General features: G+C 38.8%; 1 protein-coding gene across 6 annotated transcripts in view; it reads right to left on the bottom strand.

Moving 5' to 3' along the window:
• NAV2 (neuron navigator 2) overlaps positions 1-24,864 on the bottom strand; it is a 419,911-nt gene that overhangs the window by 29,419 nt on the left and 365,628 nt on the right. For 4 of the 6 annotated variants that reach the window (XM_069857433.1, XM_069857429.1, XM_069857430.1 and 1 more), the window contains 10 exons: positions 20,134-20,425; positions 18,557-19,259; positions 14,181-14,648; positions 13,090-13,155; positions 11,809-11,853; positions 9,432-9,592; positions 7,123-7,311; positions 2,364-2,416; positions 323-346; positions 129-203 (listed from right to left, as the gene is read on the bottom strand). In XM_069857433.1, the coding sequence (XP_069713534.1) occupies positions 129-203; positions 323-346; positions 2,364-2,416; positions 7,123-7,311; positions 9,432-9,592; positions 11,809-11,853; positions 13,090-13,155; positions 14,181-14,648; positions 18,557-19,259; positions 20,134-20,425 (2,076 nt within the window). The remainder of the gene's footprint in view (positions 1-128; positions 204-322; positions 347-2,363; positions 2,417-7,122; positions 7,312-9,431; positions 9,593-11,808; positions 11,854-13,089; positions 13,156-14,180; positions 14,649-18,556; positions 19,260-20,133; positions 20,426-24,864) is intronic. The other 2 variants (XM_069857431.1, XM_069857432.1) reach the window with 1 other exon arrangement.

Genomic DNA, 24,864 nt, shown 5'->3' with positions numbered 1-24,864 from the left:
TTTAGAGAAAGGTATAAGGCAATTCAGTAGGATAGAGGATGTTATTTTTGGAAAGGTCCAGCATTGGGGGGTATATGGTACATTAAATGCATTCACTGTTAATGTTTGTTCGCGTGAGTTGTACTCACATTGGCAGTCAACTGAGTTGTCAGCGCTGACACTTTTTCTTGGGATGCATCCAACTCTCTCCGTAGCTTGCGAATCTATGTGTTGTGAGAGAACACTTTACTGCACCAGAATATGGAGAAATAAAATAGCAAGACACGAAATTTAGAGTGTCTTGACAGAACATTTATGCCTGTCAAACACTACATGCTCTTACCTCTGACTGGCACTTCTCTTCAGGCTATAAAATAAAAGAAGAGGAAAATACATGAGGATATTACAACACAATCAGCTTGACAAATGTATCAATTTTGCAACTTCTTTTCTTGCATTTCAAAAACTCAAATGCAAATTCCTTCTTATTTACTCCTCAGGAAAAACAAAACAGGCTGCTTGTACCGTACTTCCTCCTGCAAGAAGGAATTTGGGCTCTACTTCCCAACCTGCTGACCAGTGCACCCAAGCCTGAACCATGAGAGGGTGAAGCCCCGGCTCCATACACAAGGGACTCTCACAAGAAATGTCACAGAACATGGCTAATCCTAGTCGATACCCTTCCTCCCACGCTCAGTTCTCCATGGAATGGAGATCACATTTCTGCATTCCAAAGTGATGTGAAAAAAATAAAAAAATACTCCCGCTTGGGTGCTGTGGTGATGAAGAACTGAGGACACATAACAAGTTGTCTGAGGATGCAAAGTGGATGCACTGACCACCCATTGCGGTCTGCATGATGAAACTGTGGCTACTATGGCTTGTTTTGAACCGAAGTTAGAAGCTAAAGAGAAGTATATGGTAGGAAGTTACACATTCCACTGTTCTTATGTAAACATGTCCACTACCAGTCACCAGGAAAATTATACCCATCAAACCACACTATTAACAGTCACTTGTGCTTGGGCAGCAGGCACATAAACCAGAAGCTGCTAAGTGCTCTCCTTGTGGCTTTCATGGTTATAAACAAGAGCCAAGAGGAAAAGGTCTGTTTTCCATCCTTCTGATATGTTATCTGTTTTGGCTTCATACGGACCTTCCTTGAGGCAAGGTCAATAATAAAAGGCAGTATTTTCAATTTATTATCACAGCCTTAAGGCCATGTTACATGCGGAGATTCCTAACAGTGAAATATGTAAATGAAATAATGCTAAATAACACTATGGTGGCTTCTCAGACTTCACGGACAGCTACACACGATCTTCCAAGAGCGAGTTCTTCCACGTACTCTTGTAACATATCTGCACAGATATGTGGTAAGTGTGAAAATGCATCAAACTTGCATAAGAATTTGAAAAAGATGATCCTGTTCAATTAATACACATTTCAGAAGTAATTATTATCCACTTTTTTTTAAGAGGGTTGTGGCATTAAGAACCCCCCAAAACTACAATCATAGCATGCCAGGAATACGTGAGCCACCTTTAATCTGGCTAGCTTGGATATCAACAATAGTGAAGCCACTAGGAATTAACCATCAGTGCCAAACCCTTCTGTATAGTCCTGCGTGGGCAGGAACCTGCTGTGCCCCTGAGTCTCTGCAGTTAACACCCCAACCAGCATGAGAAAAGCAAGGCAAGATAGGGTCTGCACGTTGCAGCCTCTCCTCCCATTACAGCACAGGTATACTCTTAACTCACAAGGTCTTCCATAGTATAGGTTTAAACGGACAACCCTTTGTGAAACTATAAAAGAAAATAAGCAAATGCAACATGCATTTAAAGAAACCTCTACTTTCAAACTCCAGGAAGCCTTACTTTGGGATCAGATAACCTAAATATATACATACTTCTGGAGAAAACATTACTGGCATATTGAATAAATGTCTTCTTTAAAATTAGTAAAACCTGTGCAGTAAAAAAAACTTACTCAAACTTCTTTAGTAGCAAGTCATTAACAGAAGGCTGGAATGACTTTACTCAGCAAATTTTGAGGTGCTTTAGGTAATGAGGTTCAAATCTCCTCAGATCTACTGAGGTCCTTTGTAGCAAAGCCTATTTAGAGTAGTTGTAAAATACTGACTTAAAAAACAAACTGCTGCTTTTAGGCCATTAATGTCTGTGTTTAATGAGGATACTGCTAAATATCCACAGACAACTTCATGAACATAAACATTTATTTTGTAGCTAGCATTCAGAACGCTATCAAATGGAAAGCACTTTTTTTTCCTCCTCCTTGAATGACAAAAGTAATTAACACAATAAGACCACTCAACTCAATAATTTTGATTAGTAAACCCAAACTGTTCATTTCATTATACTCACTGTCGAATAAATAGATGATGTGCTGGATACCAATGAGAGAGAGGAACCATGCACTGAAGGAGAGAAAATAAACATAATGAATATAAATACAGTAAACACTGTAGAATCATCATAGATCATCCACTGCCAGTGACCAGCCTACTGAAGAAATACTACCACAAATTGTGTCATCCATCATGAACCGAACAGTATTATTGCAACAATAATGTACAGCTTGAAAAATGCACAGCCAGGTAAGACAACCCATGAAGTTTGGTTTAGTAAACCTGTTTTAACAATTTAATAATTGTTTTCGGGTAAAATGAGAAGTGGTCAACATTAAAAAGAAAAATTTTGATGAAGATCTGTTCAGAAGTAAACATTTATCTGGACAGATTATCTTAAGACTCTTGTGAAAGGGCTGACTCAAGATAAAACCCCAACAAATTAACTGAAATGCAGAAGAGATTACAAAAGTACTTTATGTAAAAAAGTACTTAGTACTTCATCTTAAGTTTTAAATGAGATTGAGAGGGTGGGTTGTTTCCTTTAAGCAGCAGACCAAGATGAAGACCATGATAGCCAGCTCCAGTATGTGACAAGATGCTCCACAAGAAGATGTGGAGCACCCAGGGCAGAAACTACTGACTAATTTTTTTAACAAGGCCAAGTTCTTTCTCTCATCGAAAAATTACCCAAGTGAAAACACGGCTACAATACCTTTCCTGGAAAACAATCCTTTTGAAGCAGTTTTTGCATTTAAATATACATTCAATATCAGATAAATATACACACTGATTCTCAAGGTTGTTACCATCATCCCAATGTTAGGATTTACATATAACATAATTTTATTTTTTATGATGCTATTAAAAAACCTACTGGAAGCTATTCTTTCTGTTACTGAAACATGCAAAATTACCATTCTTTTTTTTTTTATTTTTAGAAACAAAACACATTCAACTGAAACTTTCATTCAAATTTCAGGCAATTTCATACAAATCATATGAAACCGTGTTGAATCACTTTTTCTTTCATCTAAATCCTCCAGCCAAAATCAAGTTTAGAAAAGCTGCCATTTTGCTCTAATTACCGACTGCAATTCTCCTACACTCATAATAAATGGGTTCTGCTTTCCCATTGATATTATATCCCAAGGCAAGGCTGGATAGAGAAGTAAACAAAGTCTAAGTTGGCTTCTGGAGGAATTTAAGACAATTTAGAAAAACCACACAAAAGTTAAAAATCCTCACACACATTTGCTTTTTCTGGTTAATAATATTTTCAATTAAAATGATCTTTAAAGTTAGATGTTAAGGACTGTACTGCATTAAGAACATAAAAATAAGTATGATGAGTCAGACCTAGGGTCTGTCTAATCATGTGCTCTATCTCTGGCTGCAACTGCAGCACATATTTAGGGAAAAGAAGGCAAGAACAAGGCAGATACCCAGTAATTTTTTTTTTTCCTCAGGTACATCTTTGCCTCTTCTGGGAATCAGCAGAGATGGAAATTCCTGAGATGGAAACTGCAGCCAGACCATTAGTTCTCATAGATGCTGTGACCTACCTACCATTAACTTGCTTAACTGTTTCGGAATCCACTGAGACATTTTGTCTGTAATAAAAGACTCTTATATTTAGAAAGAAATTTAGAAATGTATTTAGAAATTCTTCACAGTTGTTTTGTATCTGCTGATGAATCAGTCAGTAAGTTCCTTGGGTGTCTCCACATCTCTGTGATAGGAGAAGTAGTGGATAAAAATCTTTATTAACTAATATATTATCATCTCCCTTCAGACATGATTTTTCCAAGCTGAAGACTGCTATCTACTTTAACTCTCTTCATATCGCAGACATTATGCACTTATGATCTCCTTGTCATTTTTCTTTTTACCTGCCTTTTGCATTTAGGATCACCTTTTTTTAAGATGGGAGAGCCCAAAGTGCAGGCAATATCACACAAGGCCACCAACAGACACATACAGAGAAAACAATATTATTTGCTGGTTTACCTCTCTATATTCTTCCTTTGTACTGTTTTTACTAATAGAGATGTATTAAAGAAAGCAGCCATATGAACTGGCCAGAGAAGAAACAGATCTCCTTACCACAGATTGGGACACAGGCATTTCCGAGTTTGTATTTACTGGGATTTTTAAGATGACATTGGGACTTAAATGAGGAAAGAAGAATACGAACGAAAATAGGCAAAACCACGTGACACTGGGTGTCATACTCCTGCCTCGTAAAACATGACCGTTGCATCATTTGAACATATGTTTAATTTAAGATTTCTAGTTTCAAGAACCACTAAGGAGTTAATATTTTGTGTAATTTATACTTTAAAAGTAGCAGACGGCTACTTTAAGGCTATTTAATTAGAAGCCTGAAGGCAGTTACGCTCTTGATGTGATTCCTGGGTTTTGCAGTTAACATGCATCTGCACGCAGGCTACAAACCCAAATTGTTTTTAAAGCATAAATGCATATGTATGCATGCATCACTCTTAACATTAAACAGAAACAGTCTAGTTGTAATCAACTCTCCAAAGAGTAGAAAGAACAACAAGCACTGAAGTCAGTAGCATAAAAAGGGATAAAAATTTATACCGCAACAATGAATTTCAGTCCTTTCTCTCCAGGGCACTGAGGTATCAGGGTGGAGCCAGCAGCACAGCTCCTGGGGAAGCCTGATGGCCAGGAAAGTGGGAAAATGGCCAGCCAAGAGACCACTTAAGTTTTAGGCTGTGTTTTTCCCCCCTGGTGTTCTGGATAGTTTGGAGGCTGTTCCTGCTGACATCTCCCCAGTCCAGAAACATTTCCTGTTGAAAGAGTTACGTACTGCAAGGCTGACTAACATTTTGACCTACGTGCTGTGCTGTGAGAGAACACAACTGTACTTCACACTGTGGAGACAAAATAAAAACAAGGCTTTCAAGAATACATCCTGTCCCTGCTGAAGCTGCTAAGAAATAAATGTCCTGTAATTGTATGTGCTAATAAATAATTAGCAAGTAGGTTGGCAAGCTTTATTGAAGACTTGGATTTATTCATCACTGACAGTGGCCGATTGTATAAAATCAATTTGTTCATTAACTACAAATTGAATTTCTGTAATACTTTTTGGTCTATTCTCTCAAGGTGAAGGTGAATTAGATCCAGAGGTTTGAAAGCACAAGACAACAGATAAGCCATATTCAGAACCACTTGCTCACTTATAATTTGTGATTCCCTGCGAAACGAGCAGGAATCTTAGAATGGTTTGGGTTGGAAGGAACCTTAAATCATCAAATTGTAACACAGATGCAGTGATTTAATATCCTTCACAGATTATACTAAGGAACGCTTTAGTGAGAGCAGGACTGTTCATCACAGAATGGAGTTCAAGTGACTATGTATCGAGCGATCTTTGACCATGATCATCTAGCTTTCTGAGAGCATGGCACATACAAAGTTTAATTCCAGCAATGACAGAGTTTTCAGCCCTACAGCATTATTTCTAATAATTTTCAACCTCTAATGAAGATTCTCAGCCATGGCCTCTAAAATATAATCAAATGTAATGGAGTCAGATTGGCTAAATTCAATAATGAATTAGCCTTGAATCTTTCCAGAGCCACATCAAATACATACTTTCCATCTATTCCAATGGCAGAAAACTGATGGAATAACCAGTATCTCCAGAAAGGCACCTGTTGGCTCCTGAAGGCCCCTATGAGCGCTGAAGTGTGGCTCCCACACATACCTGGCTCTAGGGGAGTAATAACAATGGGGCACTAGGATTAACACAGCTGACTGCAAGGCTTTGCCAGTGAAGCAAGCAAGCCAGCAAAGGCCTGTGTAACCTGTAGTGATAAAATACTTCATAGAATACAGAATCATAGAATGGCTTCGGTTGGAAGAAACCTTAAAGATGATCCAGTTTTAACTCCCCTCTCATGGGCAGGGACACCTAGATCAGGTTGCTCATATCCAACCAAGTTCCTAATCTTGGCCAGAAAGGAGATTTAAGACTGAAAGAGCTTCCTACAAACCACTCCACAAGCTCACTCCGCGCTTGACTTCTTGCAACACTTAAGGGTTTTAACGTGTGGTTATGGCTACTCTCGCTACAGTCACAAGTTTGCTTGACCAGCAGCAACCAAACTAAATATTTATTTATTATAGATGACTTTTTCTTCTTATATTTACATAGGCTGCTTCTATCATGTATGATTATATATTTGAAAAGATGACAAGGAATTAAAAATAGCCTAAATGTTTTGAAGAACAACTCAGGTCCCTTCTGTGGAAGCTGTGTGATATCAACCCAGGACACTCAGTAAAATAAAAAATAAAGACAATTTGAATACAGATCAAATACTGGAAAAAATAACTGGGATAGAAATAACAGTCTGGCTGATATTATTTATACTACAAACAGAAGTATGGAGGCCCAGGTTTAGGAGAACAGCCCTATTTAAGGAAACACTTTAACATGCTCACTCTAAGCATGTACTAGAGTCATTAAAAATGAAGCACAGGATGAGGTTTCTTGAACAGTGATGGTCTAGGTAAAAGATGCCATCCTATGCCTGGTCAAAAGGATCACTGAATGACTATCATCAAAACGATGACTAGGACTAAAAGTTTTTTTTCTACCACCGAGAACTCCACACAAAGAAAACTGTGCTCTGAAACGACCACTACGCTGAACTGAAAAGCACCAAATTAATACTTGGTTTATATGAGAATGTCATCTTGTGATCATTTTCAGCACCATCACACGTTTTACTGACCTTCTTCAAAGCCATCCCGGAATGAGCCAGACCGGCTCATTGTTCTGCTTTTCTCATCCAGGGACATCGAGCTATTCCTGAAGCGCGTATCACTGTAGGGGTCATAAGGACCATCTGCATTGGAAAGGCTATGGGTCCGTAGCATGGTTGGATTTGACAGGCTCATCTGGGCTGCAGTGGTCGGACTTGCTATAAAAGTGAAGAATAAACACTTACTTATTTGTGCGGCCACACATTTTCATACCTAACTCTTGTGCTACTACCAAAACCCTTTTTTTTTTAGTTTAAGACACATTTTTTTGATGTCACCCTCTCCAGTCTTCATTATTGTTCTAAATTCAATTAATTCAGATAAGAGGTATGCATGTCAAGCTAGCAAATAAGAAAACCCAAGTGAAAAAGGTCATTTTAAACACTAAATGATACATCTATACTTCTACAGACAAGCTCAGTCAACTCATTAACAACTTGTAGGCATGAATTAACCAACCCTCATTTAATTTGGAACAGTTGTTCCTCAAAAAGGACTAAAATACCTGAAGGAATTTAAACTAGCATTTTGCCTATACAGACAGGCCTTATGAATTATCACCTTCTCAGAAATGACATTTTTCTATATATCAATTCATAAATTTTAAGGGCTTTTGTTTCCTAGTAGTTTTGTATTTCAGAATTGTTTCTTTCCACTATGGGGCCCTAAGAATTGTGAAATATCAACTTTGCCCGAAAAGCGGCTATTATCCCAGCCACTGTTTAGAGCACAAAACATCTACTCCAGTCTGACATCTTTTGTACCAAAAATATAGAACTAGTTGATTTGTGGGGAAAAAAAGAAGAGAAAACATCAAAAATGCTGTTGAATTGGCAGGTTCCTCTTGGCATGCTATCATTGCCTGTTTCTATATACACCATCAACTGACACTGGCTGTAGCAGAAGATATAATAATTCTGTTTAAAGCGTTTAAATTTTCATATCAACATTTGCTATTAAATTACACGCAGTGGCCTCTCGAGTGTGACATCTCCAAGCTCCTTCCTTAAGAACATAGAAAAATAATTTCTTTTCCTTTTGTTGTGCTTGTGGCAAAATGCCTTTTTAAGCTTATTAACACAAATAATTTTCAATATTCTCCATAAAGAGTTAACACTCTGGGGCCTAAGCCTGTACTTTTTTTTTTTACTATTAAAGTACTTTCAGGAACTTTCATGACAGTTTGTAAGCTGTTGGCAATGTAATTACACTATGTGTATACTCAGCTGAAATTTTTTTAAGTGTTGGTTTATTTAAAACTGTCTATTTAATTTGTTTCTTTTCAGCACCAAGAGAGGCTCTAAAATGTCACCTCTGCAACTCAAACCTGCACTAGGAACAGGTGACTGCAAAGGTTCCTGCAAATTCACACAACGCAAAGCATTCATAATTATAGGCTTAACTATTTTGCACATTATTTATCATTCTAGAAAAGACTGAAAGCCTTCTGAAAGGCAAAAAGAAACAGCTAACACCTGTTTGACAAAGTACTTAGCAAATGTCACTTAATTTAAAGACAAAACATACCATTATAATTCATTTACATACCTAAACAAATTGCAAAGGCAACTAAGTAATATTTAATCAGCATACCAGATAAGCACTACTGGCACTTTAGTTTATATCAAGCGCTGATATGGTCAACTAAAATCTGCAAATCTTTATGGATCCTGTCAAGCGTTTTTTACTCTTTCCTTCACTTAAAAAATCATAGAATTATAGCATGGGTTGGGTTGGAAGGACACTTCCCACTGGATCAGGTTGCTCAAAGCCTCATCCAACTTGGCTTTGAACACCTCCAGGGATGGGGCATCCACAACTTCTCTGGGCAACCTGTTCCTCATCACCCTCACCAGAAAAAAATGTTTACAACTATCCATGCTATTAAGTGAAGGAATGGCATTTTTTTTTTTACTTAAATTTCTTCTGACTTTCCTATCTTATTTCTGACAGAGCATTGTGCAATTTTCCAAGCCACCTGAAAAATATATATTAAGATAAAATATCTTAGTATGATGAGACTGGCATATATAGTAATATGCTTGGAGTTTAAAGCAGTACTACTAAACACGTAGGCAGTAAGAAGTATTTTTAAAGAGTTACTGCAAGCATGCCACCTTCGGGCATACAAAATAATAATACTAATTAGACATACATTTCAATGAAAGTGCTTCCTGAATGTTGGACTCAGAGCCTGAATGAAAATTATATAGTATAAGACACTATTTTCAAGACACACAATGTATTGCTACAATTATCCAAACAGATAATTATTCACCAAGCTGAGAGAAGTTAAATCTAGTTCCGGAGGGTGATGTTATGCTGGATCCAGATGAAAATGGAGAATTGCCAGCAGTATCCTGAAGTCCTCCTGCTGAATGGGAACGCAGCCATTCCTTTGCATCTTCTTGATTACGGAGTTGGGAAGATGGAGTATACCTGCAAAAACAGTTTTTTCAAAATGAACTTTGACATGTATTTAAAATAATAATATCAAAAAAAAGCCATGGAACACCACAAGACTTTGGGAGGGAGAGAGGGAAAGAAAGATGGAGGACCCTCACATGAAAATTAAGAATAAAAATGCTATAAAGTCAATACAATTCTGAATTAAGGAGCTGTTCCAAGCTGTTTCTAATTCATTCCACCTCTTTGGGGGGAAAAAACTCAACTCAAAATTCCTTTCCTATTGCTTCAGAAGTAACCAAACTAGTAATGAACAAAATGCTAGAGACAGAGGTTGTGCACTGTAAAATAAAATATAGTGTGTGTGTGTGTGTGTGTGCAAGTGAAAAATAAAACCTTCATTTGGAATTCCTTTCCTTAAGTCACTGAATAGTTTAGGGTGGAAAAACCCCTTAAGATCATGAAATCCAACCATCAAGTCAAAATTCTATCACTATTTTAGTATTTTGGTGCATTGCTAAGCTTAGCTGGCTTTTTGTTATATTATAACCACATTCAAGTCAACAAAGTAATTTTCAGATTTTTAAACAAGTTATGACTCAATAATTCATATTTCAGACACATGAATATAAAACACTGTGGAGGTGTGTCCCATTTAGTTCAAAACTAATAGCGTTAAATTATCAAATAAGACTATGTTTAGCCTTTTCTGAAGGCAAAGAAAACAGCAGAATCATTGTCTACGCCAACATCAACGGCAAAGCACCCCTGGCTTCAGCTTCAGCAAAGTTTTAGATTTGTTTTTTTTTACATGGCTGAAAAATAGGTAAGTCACTGGAGGTGTAATGTGAAATACAGGACAGAGTACAGGTATCAACAGAAAGAGCATCATGGAAACACTTGTCTGCTGACGGATTTCAGTGTCTGTCTTATGCTACACCATCTGCTTTTGAAAAATATTTATTAGTTATTAGCTCTCCTTCCAAAAAGCAAACACTTGGAGCCTACTATTAGTTGATATTATCTACTTAATTAATTAGATTCCTTCCAGCTAAACTCCCTACAGTAAGATATCACTTATTAAGACTATTTGAAATCAATGTGAACAGTACAACAATTAACATAGTAAAAACTCATGCTACTTTTGAAAAATGTTCATTCTTCTGCTTATTTCTCAACACTTAAGCAACAGTCCCTGACTATCTACATCTCTTAAACTTTGCACATACGCCAGTTCATTATGAAAGAGGCTTTAAACAGTCATTTTATTTTAACACTAAGGAGTTGGGGTTTTATTTGGCAGCATTAATACCTACCTCTTCAGCAATCAAATGTTTCAGTCTTAAAAGAGAGTCTATTTATTAGAGACATACTTGAGAACCACAGAAACATTTTACACAAAATTTCATTTTAAGAAAGGCTTTTAGCACTCAGCTTCACGGGACAAAGCTGCTATGAAGAACAATGTGTATAGCACAGAATGAACTGCAGCTGCAATTTATTCAAGGCATCAACTCAGTGATCCTTGAAGTGGCATTAAGCAATTCTGAAGCTGCAATTTTCTAAATTGGCTAAGATAGCTTCTGTAAATTCTGTAATGCTTAAAGCATTCAGTTAATAGACCTAATGTTGATTGTAGCAATGGATAAATCTTTCTTTTGGTCTGGTTTTTTTAATGTTATAAAAATAACAAACTTACAGACATATAAAACGTATTGGAAGTCAGTTGCCAAAAGTTTGTTTGGAGACTTTTTTGTTCTTTTCTAGAAGACTAGAAAGTATCTCTAGGAGTCCTATATATTTAGTTTTTCTAAAGCAAATATCTTTTCAAATGAACACGTCCAGTCTCATCCGAAAAGGTTTGGCACGATATTGAAAATCGTTCTCATTCGTATATTAACATGAAAGTTCCCAGGGGCGAAAATTATCGCAAGTCATGTACTAGCCACAGAAGCTGCAAAATTATTGTTCAAGCCCAGTAATGGTTTATGAGATGCTTTTCAGCAATTCAGCAAGCAAAAGCCACAATTCTTGCTCAAGCAGAGAAGCCACTGGATGAAAAAAAAAAGCACAGTGGTCAATAGCCTTCTTTGAGGATTAAAGAAAGGAAAAAAAAAAGAAAGGAAGTAAAGAATAACATTGTTGCCACCTCTTGCAAACTGCCACTATCACCACCAGCAACAACAGAAACACAAAGCAAACTCCAAAGCCACAACAAAAGCTGTTAAACCATGTCGAAACACCAATACCTGAGTCCCTTCTTAGGCAAAGTGTTCCTATCAAGATGTGGGTCGCTGCAGAAAAGTTAAAAGAAAAGAACTTCAGAGAAGAACAAAAGGGAAGGAATAAAATCAGGACGAAGAAGGAGGACATACAAACATCTGCACAACCTTTTCAGAGGAAAAGGTGTTGGGACCTTCCTACAGACACATGCAAAAACCTCCTTACTCGGGTGTGGATTTGCACAAACATGCAGCTGGTACCATGCCAATGAATCTCATCTGTTCCCAACGTGGTTTTGATATTTCTCCTACCCACAATGAACAAAAAGGACTCTTTAAATGTCAAATGGATGCTTAAAAATACACTTTTCAGCAGGTGTGCGGTAGACTATCCGTGAAAACCAATGAGAATCTTGCAAGTCCAAATGATCTTCCCATCATTTCTTTCAGGAGACACCGTGTAGGCAATGCAGCTGACTACTGTCACACTGCTGCAATATACAGCAGTAAAAATATTAAGCCCAGACTGCTGAAATTTTCAAATCTTAGCTTAAACTCCATTAGCTAATTTGAACCAATCTATTAGTCATCCAAACCCCAAATACTTATGTTTTTACAACTGATGAACGTGTAACTGAGCAGACTCTGTCAATTTGTTTTTAAAGAAAACATCCACATGCTTGAACGAAATTAATTTATCGACAATCCTTATAGCTAAATTACAGTGTGGGAGTGACTAAAATTATAGCAGCGAGCAAAAGTGAGCTAGAATGTTTAGATTTGGATCATTTTTCCCAATGTTTGCATTTGTTTTTATAAGGATGGAGGTACCCATGTCCCTGCAAAACACTCACAAGCCGAACTGCAATAAAAGACTGACAACACTGAATGACACAGGGACTTCACAACAAAAAGGACAGGCCTGAAAGGCAGTGGGAAAAAGCAGCATGCCAGAGGAATGCTGAAATGCTAGTGAGAGTTTAGATTGGAGGAAAAAAAATGGCAAAATTTTCAAATTGCCTTCAGCAAAGGAAAAAAAATTACCCCCAAAAGATATTCCCAGTAACAACAGCAACACCAAAACCATGCCAACTCTGCCATATGTCATTCTCCTGATCGATTTAGGTAGATAGATGAGGTGTTTGAGGGGACTCTCACTGGCATGTCTGGGTGGCAGTTCACACCTGAACGATGAACACAGCAGAGGACTCAACTGAGCACAGTGTGTCACAAAACAATTTGCTTCACTGAGATGGGCAACAAAAACCTACAGCCTTGTGCATCCTCCTGTCCTGAGACAGCATTTACCTGTCCTGCCTCCTGGGCAAAGTATTTCGGCAGAATTTGGGGCTAGCAGCAGGGGAAGAAAGAGGGCTAGAAGAATCAGTCCAACAAGACAGAAAACAAGAGAAGGAATATTAGAATGGGAAGAGGAGAGAACAGAAAGGATTTATAATAAACACAAACAGAAACCCAAACTGTCAGAACATCTTACTCAGCAGTACTTTTCTCCACTGAGATGCAACAATAATTCTGCTGCCTGACTACATAATCACACATCAGGACATATGCTTGCAGGGCAACTACTGCCTTCTAGAAATATCACTCCAAGAGCATGCTCTGCAAGTCATTATCTGATTTATCCCAATGTTAGCTCAATGTGCCAGTAATACAGCTCTGATGCTGCAAAAATAGTCCCACTCCTTCCTCCCTGGCCAGTCTGTTCCTAGCTCCTACTATGTTTCCACACAGATACTGATGAATCTCATCACATAAAGAGTTGCAGAACTGATCAGTCTGAAATACAATTTAGGTAACTGCTTTTCAGTTGGGTCCATCTCCCAGCTGGGTCCACTAAGCATTCACACAAATGCCTGTAACCAGAATCCTGTGCGGAGCAGCTGGAAATGGGACAGGGCAGCAGGGAGAGGCCAAGAAAGGATGAAGTGACTAGGGAGACAGAGACTTCTCTTTTCAGCATAACCTCCAGTTTAAAAGCTTGTCAAATGTTACAAACAAGAATTTTAACAAGAAACAATTGGCTTCTCAAATCAAAATTATAGCAGCACTGGAGGTTTGTTGGAATATCACGATCAGATCTGCTTTGGAAGGATAATATACGATGCACAATTCAAATATTAGGTATAACATGGCAACAAGAAACACTGTCACACTGGCTACTACAGCAAATCAAAAGCCTCATCTGAACCCATCCTCTTGCTCTAAACTGGGCCCCTTGCCTGGAATAGCTTTTTTGTATGTTCCAATAATACTACTCAGTATTATCAGTAAGAAGTACAGCTTTATTTGCATCTGCAGTGTTGACTACTGCTGCCAGCACTTTATTCATGTTTGAAATACATACAAGTTGAATGGGAACAAGAGAAAAAACTACTAACCTTTCGGACAACGTAGTCTTAACACTGTTGGTTCGGACAAAGGGAGTCAGAGAATCATCTTTAGAGGCTGGAATCAAGCCACTGGAGGAGTTATGGCTCAGCCCACCTCCACTGCTCAAAGAGATATCAATGGATTCACAGCTGGTATGAAGACTGCTGACAGACTGATATCCAATGCCATCCTTGCTAACAGCAGAAGAGCTACTTGCGTTGGTACCCCATGTTAAACTGTTGGAAGGAGCTGAATGTGCTGAACTGGGACTAGAAGCTAGTGGAGACTGGTTCAAATCTGTGTTTTTACTATACAGAGGACTGCTGCCCCCACTGCTCAGCACACCACTGCCAGATGGTGAATCAAGATTACCCTGCTGGTTCATAGCAGCATGAGGATTGGAGATAACTACTGAATTTTTCATATTTTCAGCTGTTGTGATGGGAACTTGTTTACTAGGCTTGCCACCAAAAAGTCTGTAAAAAAAAAGACAACATGAAAAATACATAAAATCAAATATTATGTGCAAGGATATTTTATATCTAGACCATATATTATCTTAGTTTCAGAAAACCAACATTAAGTAAATGATCCTAAACTGGACACACACAAATATAAATCTCCTAGCGTTCACACCATCTTCAATAAAGTCCAGAAACAATTACAACAGTTGCAAATCTATCTTCTCTGCACAACCAATTAATATTTTCACAAAGCTAAAGTACACCCGTAGTGCCTTCTGCTCCCTAAGGAAAAAGGATATTACAGAAACACTGCATTGATTAATCTGAAGCATGGAATATTAGAAATTGAAAGGTTGTTCAGGTAAATTCTGTGCAAACAACTGAATGTTCCGCACAGATGCAGCATTTCCTGGGATGTAACAGGAAAAATATTTCCTGATATCAAATGTAGGTTTGTCTCATTTCAGGAGCCAAGCTGGCTGGGAACTACTATTTTGGGAAGTAGAATAAGATTTTGCCTGCTTTGGCACCTAGAACTGGCTCAGTAAAAGATGAGCTGAGTGCCAGAACTAGTGCAAGGGAGAGGATCTAAAAGCATGGTTGGAACAGAATGACTAGCATCTCCAGTTTGCACCACTGTCGCCTGTGATGCAACTGTAATGCCAAAGAAGAGACCCAATTACGATCAACAGTCAATGGGACAAGGCCGCAGAAGTGTCTCAGAAGTAAACATGCTTAAGATCACATTATCAATCATTCAAAAACTGATCCTCAAAATTAGGAGCGTAACTGTTGACTCCAGCTTTAAAAATCCAGCCCAAACATTACTTCTGCTTCTGCCACTTGGCTCCTGCAACTGCCTTTGGAGTCTTCCTCACACACACCCATATGGATTTGCTTTTTCCTTATCAACAGTGTGAAGTATTGGGGATGACACCTTTCAAAGCAGGTAGCTATTGACTGTAGTCCTCAGAATAGAGCACTACAGCATTCTCTACAAGATCTCCCAAAGACTTACGGCTGGATATGCACCAAGTAGAACTTTCTCTGCTTTTGAGTATGCCCAGGTTGTCCGTGCACCACGTGCACACTAAGTCACTTTGTTCAACACTTCCGAGAAACACAGGGTGCACAATATAGCTGAGCACTGTACAGCACGTGTGCAGTAAGTCCAGCAATGCCCAGAAGCACTCCACTTACCGCACAGTACCACCTGCAGCGCCAGTGTACCTGTGCAAGACGCCTGGAACACATTTCAGCTGGATTGTTGCTGTTGCATACTTGCCACAAAGCACCGGGACAACACTGCTGGATCAGGCTACGATGCCAATCTACATCTGTCTCATAATCCAGCACTGCTCTGTGCCATCATCCTCTCAGCATCTGATGTGAACATTGACAAACCAGCACAGATCTGGCAAACTCGGTTCATTTGGACACTACACCTCACTTGTTAGGAGACAGTGATATAGACAAGTCAGTCTGAATGACAAAACCCATTCCTACAGGGATTTAGAGATGCATAGAGTCTAGGTTTTATTTAAAAGTTAACATTTTAAAGTATGAAGAAAAATATCAAACTATACTGTAATGATACGTGGCCTTCAGCAATACCAGCTTGGGGTATACCTGCTCCTATGCCACTGCCTATCACCTCTCCAGGTGTACTGGGGGAACTGTACTCTGGCAGATAGGATCCCAGAGCTTACAAAACACCCAACCACCCACACAACGGTTTTACAAGCTGTTTTTAAGCTATGCAGTCTTCCACGAAGTGTTTCACAACACCTCTAACACAATCAAAAAGAGGCTGCACTGTGGCACAAATGCAAACGTGCTGCTGCTAAAGGCAATGTCTGGTCCAACCACAACCTCGTAATGAATGCTTTCAGAATAGGATGTGATCTGGAGAGTTCAAAGAAAATCATTTCAGGCCAAAGAAAATCCAATGCAGCAGGACAGTCACATCAATACAGAGATTATCTCTGGAAGGACATATCCTACAGGGAAGGACATCTCACTCCTATCTGCCATCACCAACAACACACCAACATATCTGAGCTGGCTCTTGGGTCATGAATGTCTCCCATTAACAGAAAAGCTGTGTATTATATACTGCAAAACATGAAGGGTCAATTTATGTATAAAATCCATCAAGATTAATGACGGCTTCACTTAAGGGACAGGTCAGATACATAATACCAGAGCCAACACGAATACTGAGAGAACAAAGACAGGAATGGGTCTCATCACAGAATTAATTCCACTATTTATGACAGCATAGAAGTTACGGGTGTTCACAGACTCACAGGCAAATCTATACCATTACAAAGGTATGGATTCCAATTTACTGTATATTATTAAAAAAATTACACTGCCAAGAGGAAATATGAAAAAAATCAACGTGTGCAACTGATCTCAACTGACTATAAAAATCAAACTCAATCTTCTTAATTGCCATTCCAGAAATCAGTAATAAGTAGACAAGGACAAATTCAACTCTGATGCATTTCAATACACGACTGTTTAGAGTCTGGTGAAAATTCAACAGTGAAATCGTAAATCAAAACATGAGAAAAGTTAAATTGAGCCTCATTGTCTTCTCTTTGAAGTTTCCTGTACTGCTAATTCAGTATTTTAATTACAAGGATAGCAATGTGGCTTTGTAGGAAGCAAAATGAAATTGTCTATCAAACTCCACGATTAACATACTCAAGGCTTGCAATGGGGTACGGCTAGAAAAATGAAAGGTCTGTTGGAGGTTTTAAGTAGCCATTGACGAAAATTAAATATTCTAAAGGACACGTTTATCTAATGACAACCAGGATTAAAATAAATGAAATCTATTGAATCACCCTCACATAGGCTCATCAAATATCACTCATATAAAAAGAAACAGTTTGCAACTCTTTACAGCATTAGCCTAAGCTGCCATCACAGCCATTATGCTTGCACTGGTGCTTCAGATGGAATGTGGCTTTTCTCACATCACTGGAAGCAGGATGATAGCATAACTGTATGGGTATTATGGGCGTCAAGACAAAATGAAATGCAAAACACCGCAACTTTAAACAGACAAGCTACTCAATGTCAAATTAAATTGAAAAATCAATTAACAGAACCTTTCATCAATATCAAGGGCGTTGATGTACAGTGCATCAACAAATTAATTCCTGACGAACTCGATGTTAAAATAATGCGTGGGGTAGTGGTGGAGAAATAGAAGACAGAGAAGAGTTTTGTTTTAAAAAACATAAGAAAATTCAACCCAATCTAGACAGTAACTTTAGTTAGAGTTTTTCTACATAGTCGAATAACCTGATGTTATAAGACTCGCAACACACTGGCCTAACCCACACAACTGAAGGATCAGTTTGGGTTAGGCATGTGACTATGTATTGGCAGGTCAAATTATGCTGTTGTCATAGTGGAAATCTGAAACAACTCCCCTGTTGGCAAGTCAAATTATGCTGTTGTCATAGTGGAAATCTGAAACAACTCTCCTGTTGGCAATTTATGACTTGATCCACCATTGGAGTATTTCCAAGCTTGCAACATAAGCACTGGTGCAAGAACTCTTTTGTAACTACACGTAAGAAAATTCTTATTCCTGCAATATCTGCATGGACAAAGCCTTTACATGTGATTTTGGTAACAAAAACTTCTATCAGAATTGCCAAACTTCCTGCCAGACAAGTTTTCTTTCCCCAAATGTTAATTTTTGCTGCTGTCACATGACGTACTGATTACTTACAACACTGGCCAACCTGCTTATGTGAAATTAAATGTAAATACAAAGATCTTGATGAAGGATGCTAAATAGTAAGTGCTCCACAAAACACAGCCAGTCCTGGCTTGAAGAGTCCTGATCATTCAGCTCCGACTAACATCATTGCACAACCAACGAATTTATTGCCTACCTGCGCAAAGTGGGAGAGGCCACATCAGGGTACTTGGCTCCTTGCTGGTGAGTACTTTGAGCTCCGCTAGAAGCAGTCTGTGATGCAGGGTTCACTTTAACAGAATTACATGAGGCCACGCTTTCGTTGTCAGACGAAATCCCTTTCTCTTTATCAGTCTGATTGACTAATCCTGGCAGAGAGTTTCCAAGGATTACCTTGGCAGGCTCTCTCATTTTAGGGACAGGCAACCCGGCTGATTTGCTGCTTATGTTGGAGTCTATGCTACTTGTGCTAGATCTATTCCCAGCTCCACTTCTGCTACTGGATTTACTGGGCCGGGGTAAACTACGATATTGAAGATTAGTTCGGGCACTAAGTGCTAAGTAGCCATCATCCTGGTTCTGTGAGCCATCAACACTAGTCTTCCGACCAGTGGTCCTACCCATGAGTCCAGATGACTTTGGGATTTTTCCCAGGGTAGCCGATCTACTGGTGATAGTTGCCCCACTGGCAGTGATTATAGTCATGCCTACGGCTGACCCGCTCTGTTTCTTAAATCCAAATGTATTAGCATTAGCAGCAGTTGTCCTAGAGTTACTTGTGGGAAGCTTTTTGGATTCATCACCACTGCTGCGTCCTGCATCTGATGGGGAACGTTTAACATGTCCAGCTTTAGGAGATAGTCTACCCTTTTCTGATACCTTGGCGTCATCAGTTTTCCCTACAAAAATAGAAAAAGAATTCTAATATTTAATGACTTGAAAACATCAAGCAAATGATGAAACTCAAAGCAGCATGAAAAGCAAAAGCATGTTAGCCACCACAGTGTGGTCAGAAATTATGACCTAGTCTGCACTGAACTTACATGCCACTCTAGTGAGTTATACATGCAGACTTGCCAGAGAAAGTATGGGGTGTGTTTGCCCTCGAGAATATGAAAAGCAGAACACTCTTATGTAATAGTGACAGATAAGAAAAAAAATGTTTCCCTCTGTAGCTGCCACAGATTGATCCTTTTTCATCATTAGACAGAAGTAGTGTTAGGCCATTAGTATAATTTTCCTAAAAAGCATCATTCAAGAGAGTATCTAACTCCAGCTTTTCCAGGTACAATTGCATAAGAGGAGAGGTATTAACTTATATTACTTGCAAATTCAATCCATTTTCATTCACACATCTGCAAGTGCTAAAATCACTAACACATTTACAAGAAAATCCAGAAGTAAGCAGTGTTTAGTATAAATTAACATGCTGGTTTAGTACAGGGAAAAAACATCTCTACAATCACACATTTGGACTTCAAAAACTGCATTATCTATCTGTTCTTCACATGGCAATACTGTGACCAATAAATAGCTTGGCTTAAGCCGAGACTTGTCATGAAAACAAATTTCACAGTGTACTAATCCAAACTATGCATTTTAAAATGAACAAAAATAGATTTGCAGACATACTAGGTGCTCCACAGGTTAAAACAATACCTAAAAATAAAGACAGGATTACCTGAAGTTCAGGTTCTGCCTCTGTAAAGTATTTAAACTGTTTTCATACTGAACACACTTTGGGGCTTGTTTATGTCTTACACCTTTTCTCACCTGTTCCAGGTGTCTTTAACGTGCCTGAGGTGGTTGAAGGTTTAGTCCTTGGTGTGGTAATGCCAACCTGAGCTGACATGCCCCGTCGCCAGGAGCCAGTCTGTGAAATAACCGTGTTCTTCCTACCAGAAGTGCTTTTATCAGATTCATCCGACACATCAGAGGGATTCCGCCTCCATTTAGATCCCGGCTCCATTTTTATGCCACTATCGGATCCTCCGTCTGATTTCTTGACTTCATCACTGGACCACAAGGAATTCCGCTCAACCTGGGAATGCTTTTCTGCATCAGTCTAGGACAGATAAGGAATGGCAACAAAACCTTCAGAGCAAGCCTTTCTTTTAAGAAGCTTAATGAGTAAGAAATTTCAAACTGATTAATAAACTCAGCAGTCATCTCTATGTACCAACAAACATAACAAGCCTTTGATAAAGAAACGACACAGCAGGAAATGAACCCCAGCAATGACATATTTTTTTTTAATAAGCTAGGGATAAAATACAAAAAAGGTAGCAGTCATTCCCCTTAGAATGAAGAAAGGGCAAAAAAAAAAAAGAGAAAAAGCACTTGATTTATAAAGGACATATTCAGCTCCATGACATTTATAATCCTCCATCTCATATTTCTGACGAACCCTTTTACTGCAATGCCAAAAAACCGTTTCAAACCTGTGCAGCCAGCTTTCCTTTGTTCTTGCTGCTTTCCTATCTCTTGTCTCGCAATCTGATCTCCAGAGCATGAGGAGGCAGCTTTTTCAAACAGATCTGAAGATGTGGAATGCTGTTCATTCTAATCTAACATATTTCTAGAATGACACTAAAGAACTGAAGAAAAACGTATCCCCAACAACTTTCTAACAATACTCAAGTCTGACTTAAATATACAAACTACATCAGCTTTTAACTTATATTCAATAAACAGTTTTACCTTATTCCTTCCGCAGACTGATTATTCTGCCAATCTATTACAGAGAATTTTGCAAATATTAACATCAAATGTAGAATTTTCTGATTAGCAAGCCACTGCCAAATTCTCAGAAATGCTTAAATTAAATCTATTACTCTACATATATAATACATTCCCCATATATTAGCATTTTCTGTTGCTAATGGCTACTCTTGCAGAATTCTACTTCTCCCATTAAATGCTGTCAATTAATTTAATTTGGGCAACTTCTGTAACATCACAACAAACTGTTTTGTGACAAGGCACAAGTGACAAATGTCCACATTTGACCCTGACCCTAATAAAACTCTAATAGTTGTAGTGTTCTCTAGCCATCACAGTACCAGGAACGAGACTGCCAATTCAACACTTGATCACAAAGCTCCTAATTAAGAGCTGGTGAATTTTGGTAAGATGTTAACTGTCATTTCTTCTTTGCAGCTTCAGCAGAAGATGAATGTGCTCAGCACTGTGCAGCAGTCAAAGGGTAATATCACTTAAAAGGAAATTAGTTTAAATACCCTGAGGCATTATAAAGCCCACAACCTTTTACTCCCCCTGAATAATAAAAAAAGCGCAGGAAAGGATGCATGATTATTTATCAGGCTTTCAGCAAAATGGTACTATTTATTTTTAAGTTCCTAAAGCACGTTTCAAGTTCACGAGTTTTCTTCTCTTACCAGATCACACCATTAACATTAAAGAATCTAAGGGGATTGTGGCTTAATTACTTCTACTTTTTACTGTAATTAGGGGTTTTTTTTTTGAAAGCCTGAAAAACTAGTTTAAGCAATCAGTACTTGTAAGCTGACACCACACATCATAATGGTCTTCCTTCAGTCATGTGAAATAGTTACAGCCTGGGTTATTTGTCTGTATATTGAGCTTTTACACAAACAAGCATTTGCTGAAATATGGATTTAGATATTATTGTCTTGCTGTATTTTCCTCATGCTATGCAAATGTCATTTCCTTGCCTCTCCATTCAAACAGAGCAACTCAGCATAGACTTAATAAAATATTGCTTCTCGCCTCTTTCTTTTTGTACAGGTGCAAGGTTTGGGGATGATTACTTTTCTATTTACGAACGCTGATAGACGTGTAACACATTTGCAGTGCGACTGTTTCTATGTCCAGTGCTTCTCCAAAATCATCATTTCATGCAAACACCTCCTACATTTTCTGATCTCAGAAGAGAGCGTGGGCAAGAAGTAACAAATCTTCAATCAACAAAACCACCTCAACATCATTCCTCACCTGTTCTTATTAGTATCTTGCTTCAAGTACCTTGTCTGAAATTGCAGATTTACACTGCTAGTGTTCAAGAGCAAGAAATACACCCACTTGTAAGTAAAAGGCTTATGCTAGTTTTGGTTGGTTATGAAATATTCCTGTGCATTCTATTACCCCTCCTTTACATCTATAAAACAGTACAGCATCAACAAAGAAAACACCATTACAAGAGTCCTCGTATCTTTGCTCTTTTCCATTTCATTCCACTATTACGTCCATGGCCAAAGCTTTCTCTGTAGCCTTTGAAATGCCGCACATCTTCCCCTGAAGCCCTCTGGCTAGAGGTGTTCTTGTTTAATGGTAAATACTAGAACAGCACAGAAACATGACTAAGGAATCAAACCCAAAACATGGTGAAAGCTGGCTTTGGGATTGCAGCTGAAACTCCACCCGCCTGAAAGGTGTGGAGTAGGTGAAAGTGGAAATATTGTCTTCTGAAGGTCATGGCAAGACACAGCGAGCATAAACTAGGAGCAAAGCCTGCCACCTGACTGAGCTGGCAGTAGCAGTAACCACCCAGATTCCTGAACTTATTCCTACAGTTTTGTAAGTCTACTCATGAGGCTGTGAACAGACGAAACCCATCTTGGCTTCAATGAAACTAAGAAGTTGTCTGGATCGCACATCTGAAAGGTCTTGCTGTTTTCTATGTAAACTAATTGTATCTTTTCCATTTTCTAATCTTTTTAGCATTACATGAACAAGTTTCATTACTTGATCTCTTTCACTCTTCCATCTTATTTCAGTTACATAAGTTATTTTCTAATGTCCACCAGATATTAAGTTCTCCTTAAAATATATGTATGACATGACTTTAAAGGCATTCTATACACAGTGCTGTGTTAAAAGGTAATTTATCTAACTCTGTGCAATATAAGGGAAAAAAAATAGGGCCTCTAAAGTCATGTATCTACAGTAAGTGGTCTGGTATTTGGCATAACGAGGACAGGCTGAGAGAGTCGGGCTTGTTGAGCCTGGAGGCTCAGAGGAGATCTTATAGCGACCTTCCAGTACCTGAAAAGGGCCTTACAAGAAAGCTGGGGAAGGACTACTCATAAAGCTGATGAGAGGTGGTGATAGGACAAGGAGGAATGGGTATAAACTGGAGAGGGGCAGATTTAGACTAGACATTAGGAAGAATTTCTTCACCATGAGAGTGGTGAGACACTGGAACAGGTTGCCCAGGGAAGCTGTGGCTGCCCCATGCCTGGGTGTGTTCAAGTCCAGGTTGGATGGGCCTTGGGCAGCCTGATCTACTGGGAGGTGTCCCTGCTGTTCTATGATTCTATAATTGGAGCAAGACAAGGGAACACGGGAAGGCAAATTCTAGTTCCGATCACTAGATTGTTGCAAAATTACTTGTAAACATTTGCATAGTACTATCTCAGAAAGGCGCTACAACTAGGATGCCTAAGTCCTGCTTCTCAAACACGGAGAAACTGAAGCTCTGGAGGATGTAGTACTTAAAAGCTCCGAAAATCCATTTCTTAGTTGAGACTTTTACTCCTGCAAGCATGTCTTCTTCCTTTACAGAGATGATTCTGCATGTTACTGATTTTATCAGCAGACACTGACATGTTAGGACTCTCTCCCTTTGATGTTGCTGTACTATTTGTCTGGACTCCCAGCTGCATGAGTGTTAGCTGTAAGTTCCCCCTTTAATTATCTAAATTCCAACTTGTGTACCATCTCAAAAAGTTGTGGCGGAATCACAGCAGCTGAAGAGTTAAGTGCACCACATTAAGGAGAAATAAAGCAGTGGATACCCTGGGAAGAAAAGCCCACATCCCTCTGCAAACGTTTGTCAGTCCTTTTTGTCTTGCCACACAGGGGAACACAAATCTGGGCACAGGCATCATACAGTACTCCAGGTAAGACAGAAAAGCCATATAATATGTAGCATTCAGTGTGTCATGAGCTGTGAGGACTACTTTGGGCAGCAACAAAATCAACCTTGCAAGGTTTGATGGGGAAGGTTCCATCACTCCAAGCTATTCTCAGTCCCTTGACTGAGAAGATTAGGACATTCTGTTCAAACAAAACCAAACTATTTTATGGATAATAATTTGCAGATAACAGCAACACCAAGAATAAATACTGTCAGCCATGAAAACTGAGTGGAGAAGCAGGTCACAGACACACATCAACAAACTGCAAACACAACTTCTATGTCTCAGCTCCCAGCTTCGCCTTCTAATGACTACGCTCTACTGTCTGTACAAGCCTCAGCTGCTTTTCTTCTGTGTATTGTCTGTGCTCTCTTGGATGCTTTAAGAGTTGTGGAGGAGGAAGAGGAGTTCGTCAACAAAGATTCTGATCTCTCAGAGGTGTTTCCAAGAATGTGACCCATCAGAAGATAGAAGTCAAATGATTTTCTATTTATCTCGTAGGTTAATGTTTAGTCATGTCTCCCTTTATCTTCCTTTTTTCCCGGTACTATTACAATGCAGAGGCAGTAACAACTGTCAAAAACACTTCTAGTTGTCTATATTA

This window comes from Phaenicophaeus curvirostris, chromosome 5, assembly GCF_032191515.1.
Source record: "Phaenicophaeus curvirostris isolate KB17595 chromosome 5, BPBGC_Pcur_1.0, whole genome shotgun sequence".
Lineage (NCBI taxonomy): Eukaryota > Metazoa > Chordata > Aves > Cuculiformes > Cuculidae > Phaenicophaeus > Phaenicophaeus curvirostris.
This window is presented reverse-complemented; position numbering and strand designations above follow the sequence as displayed.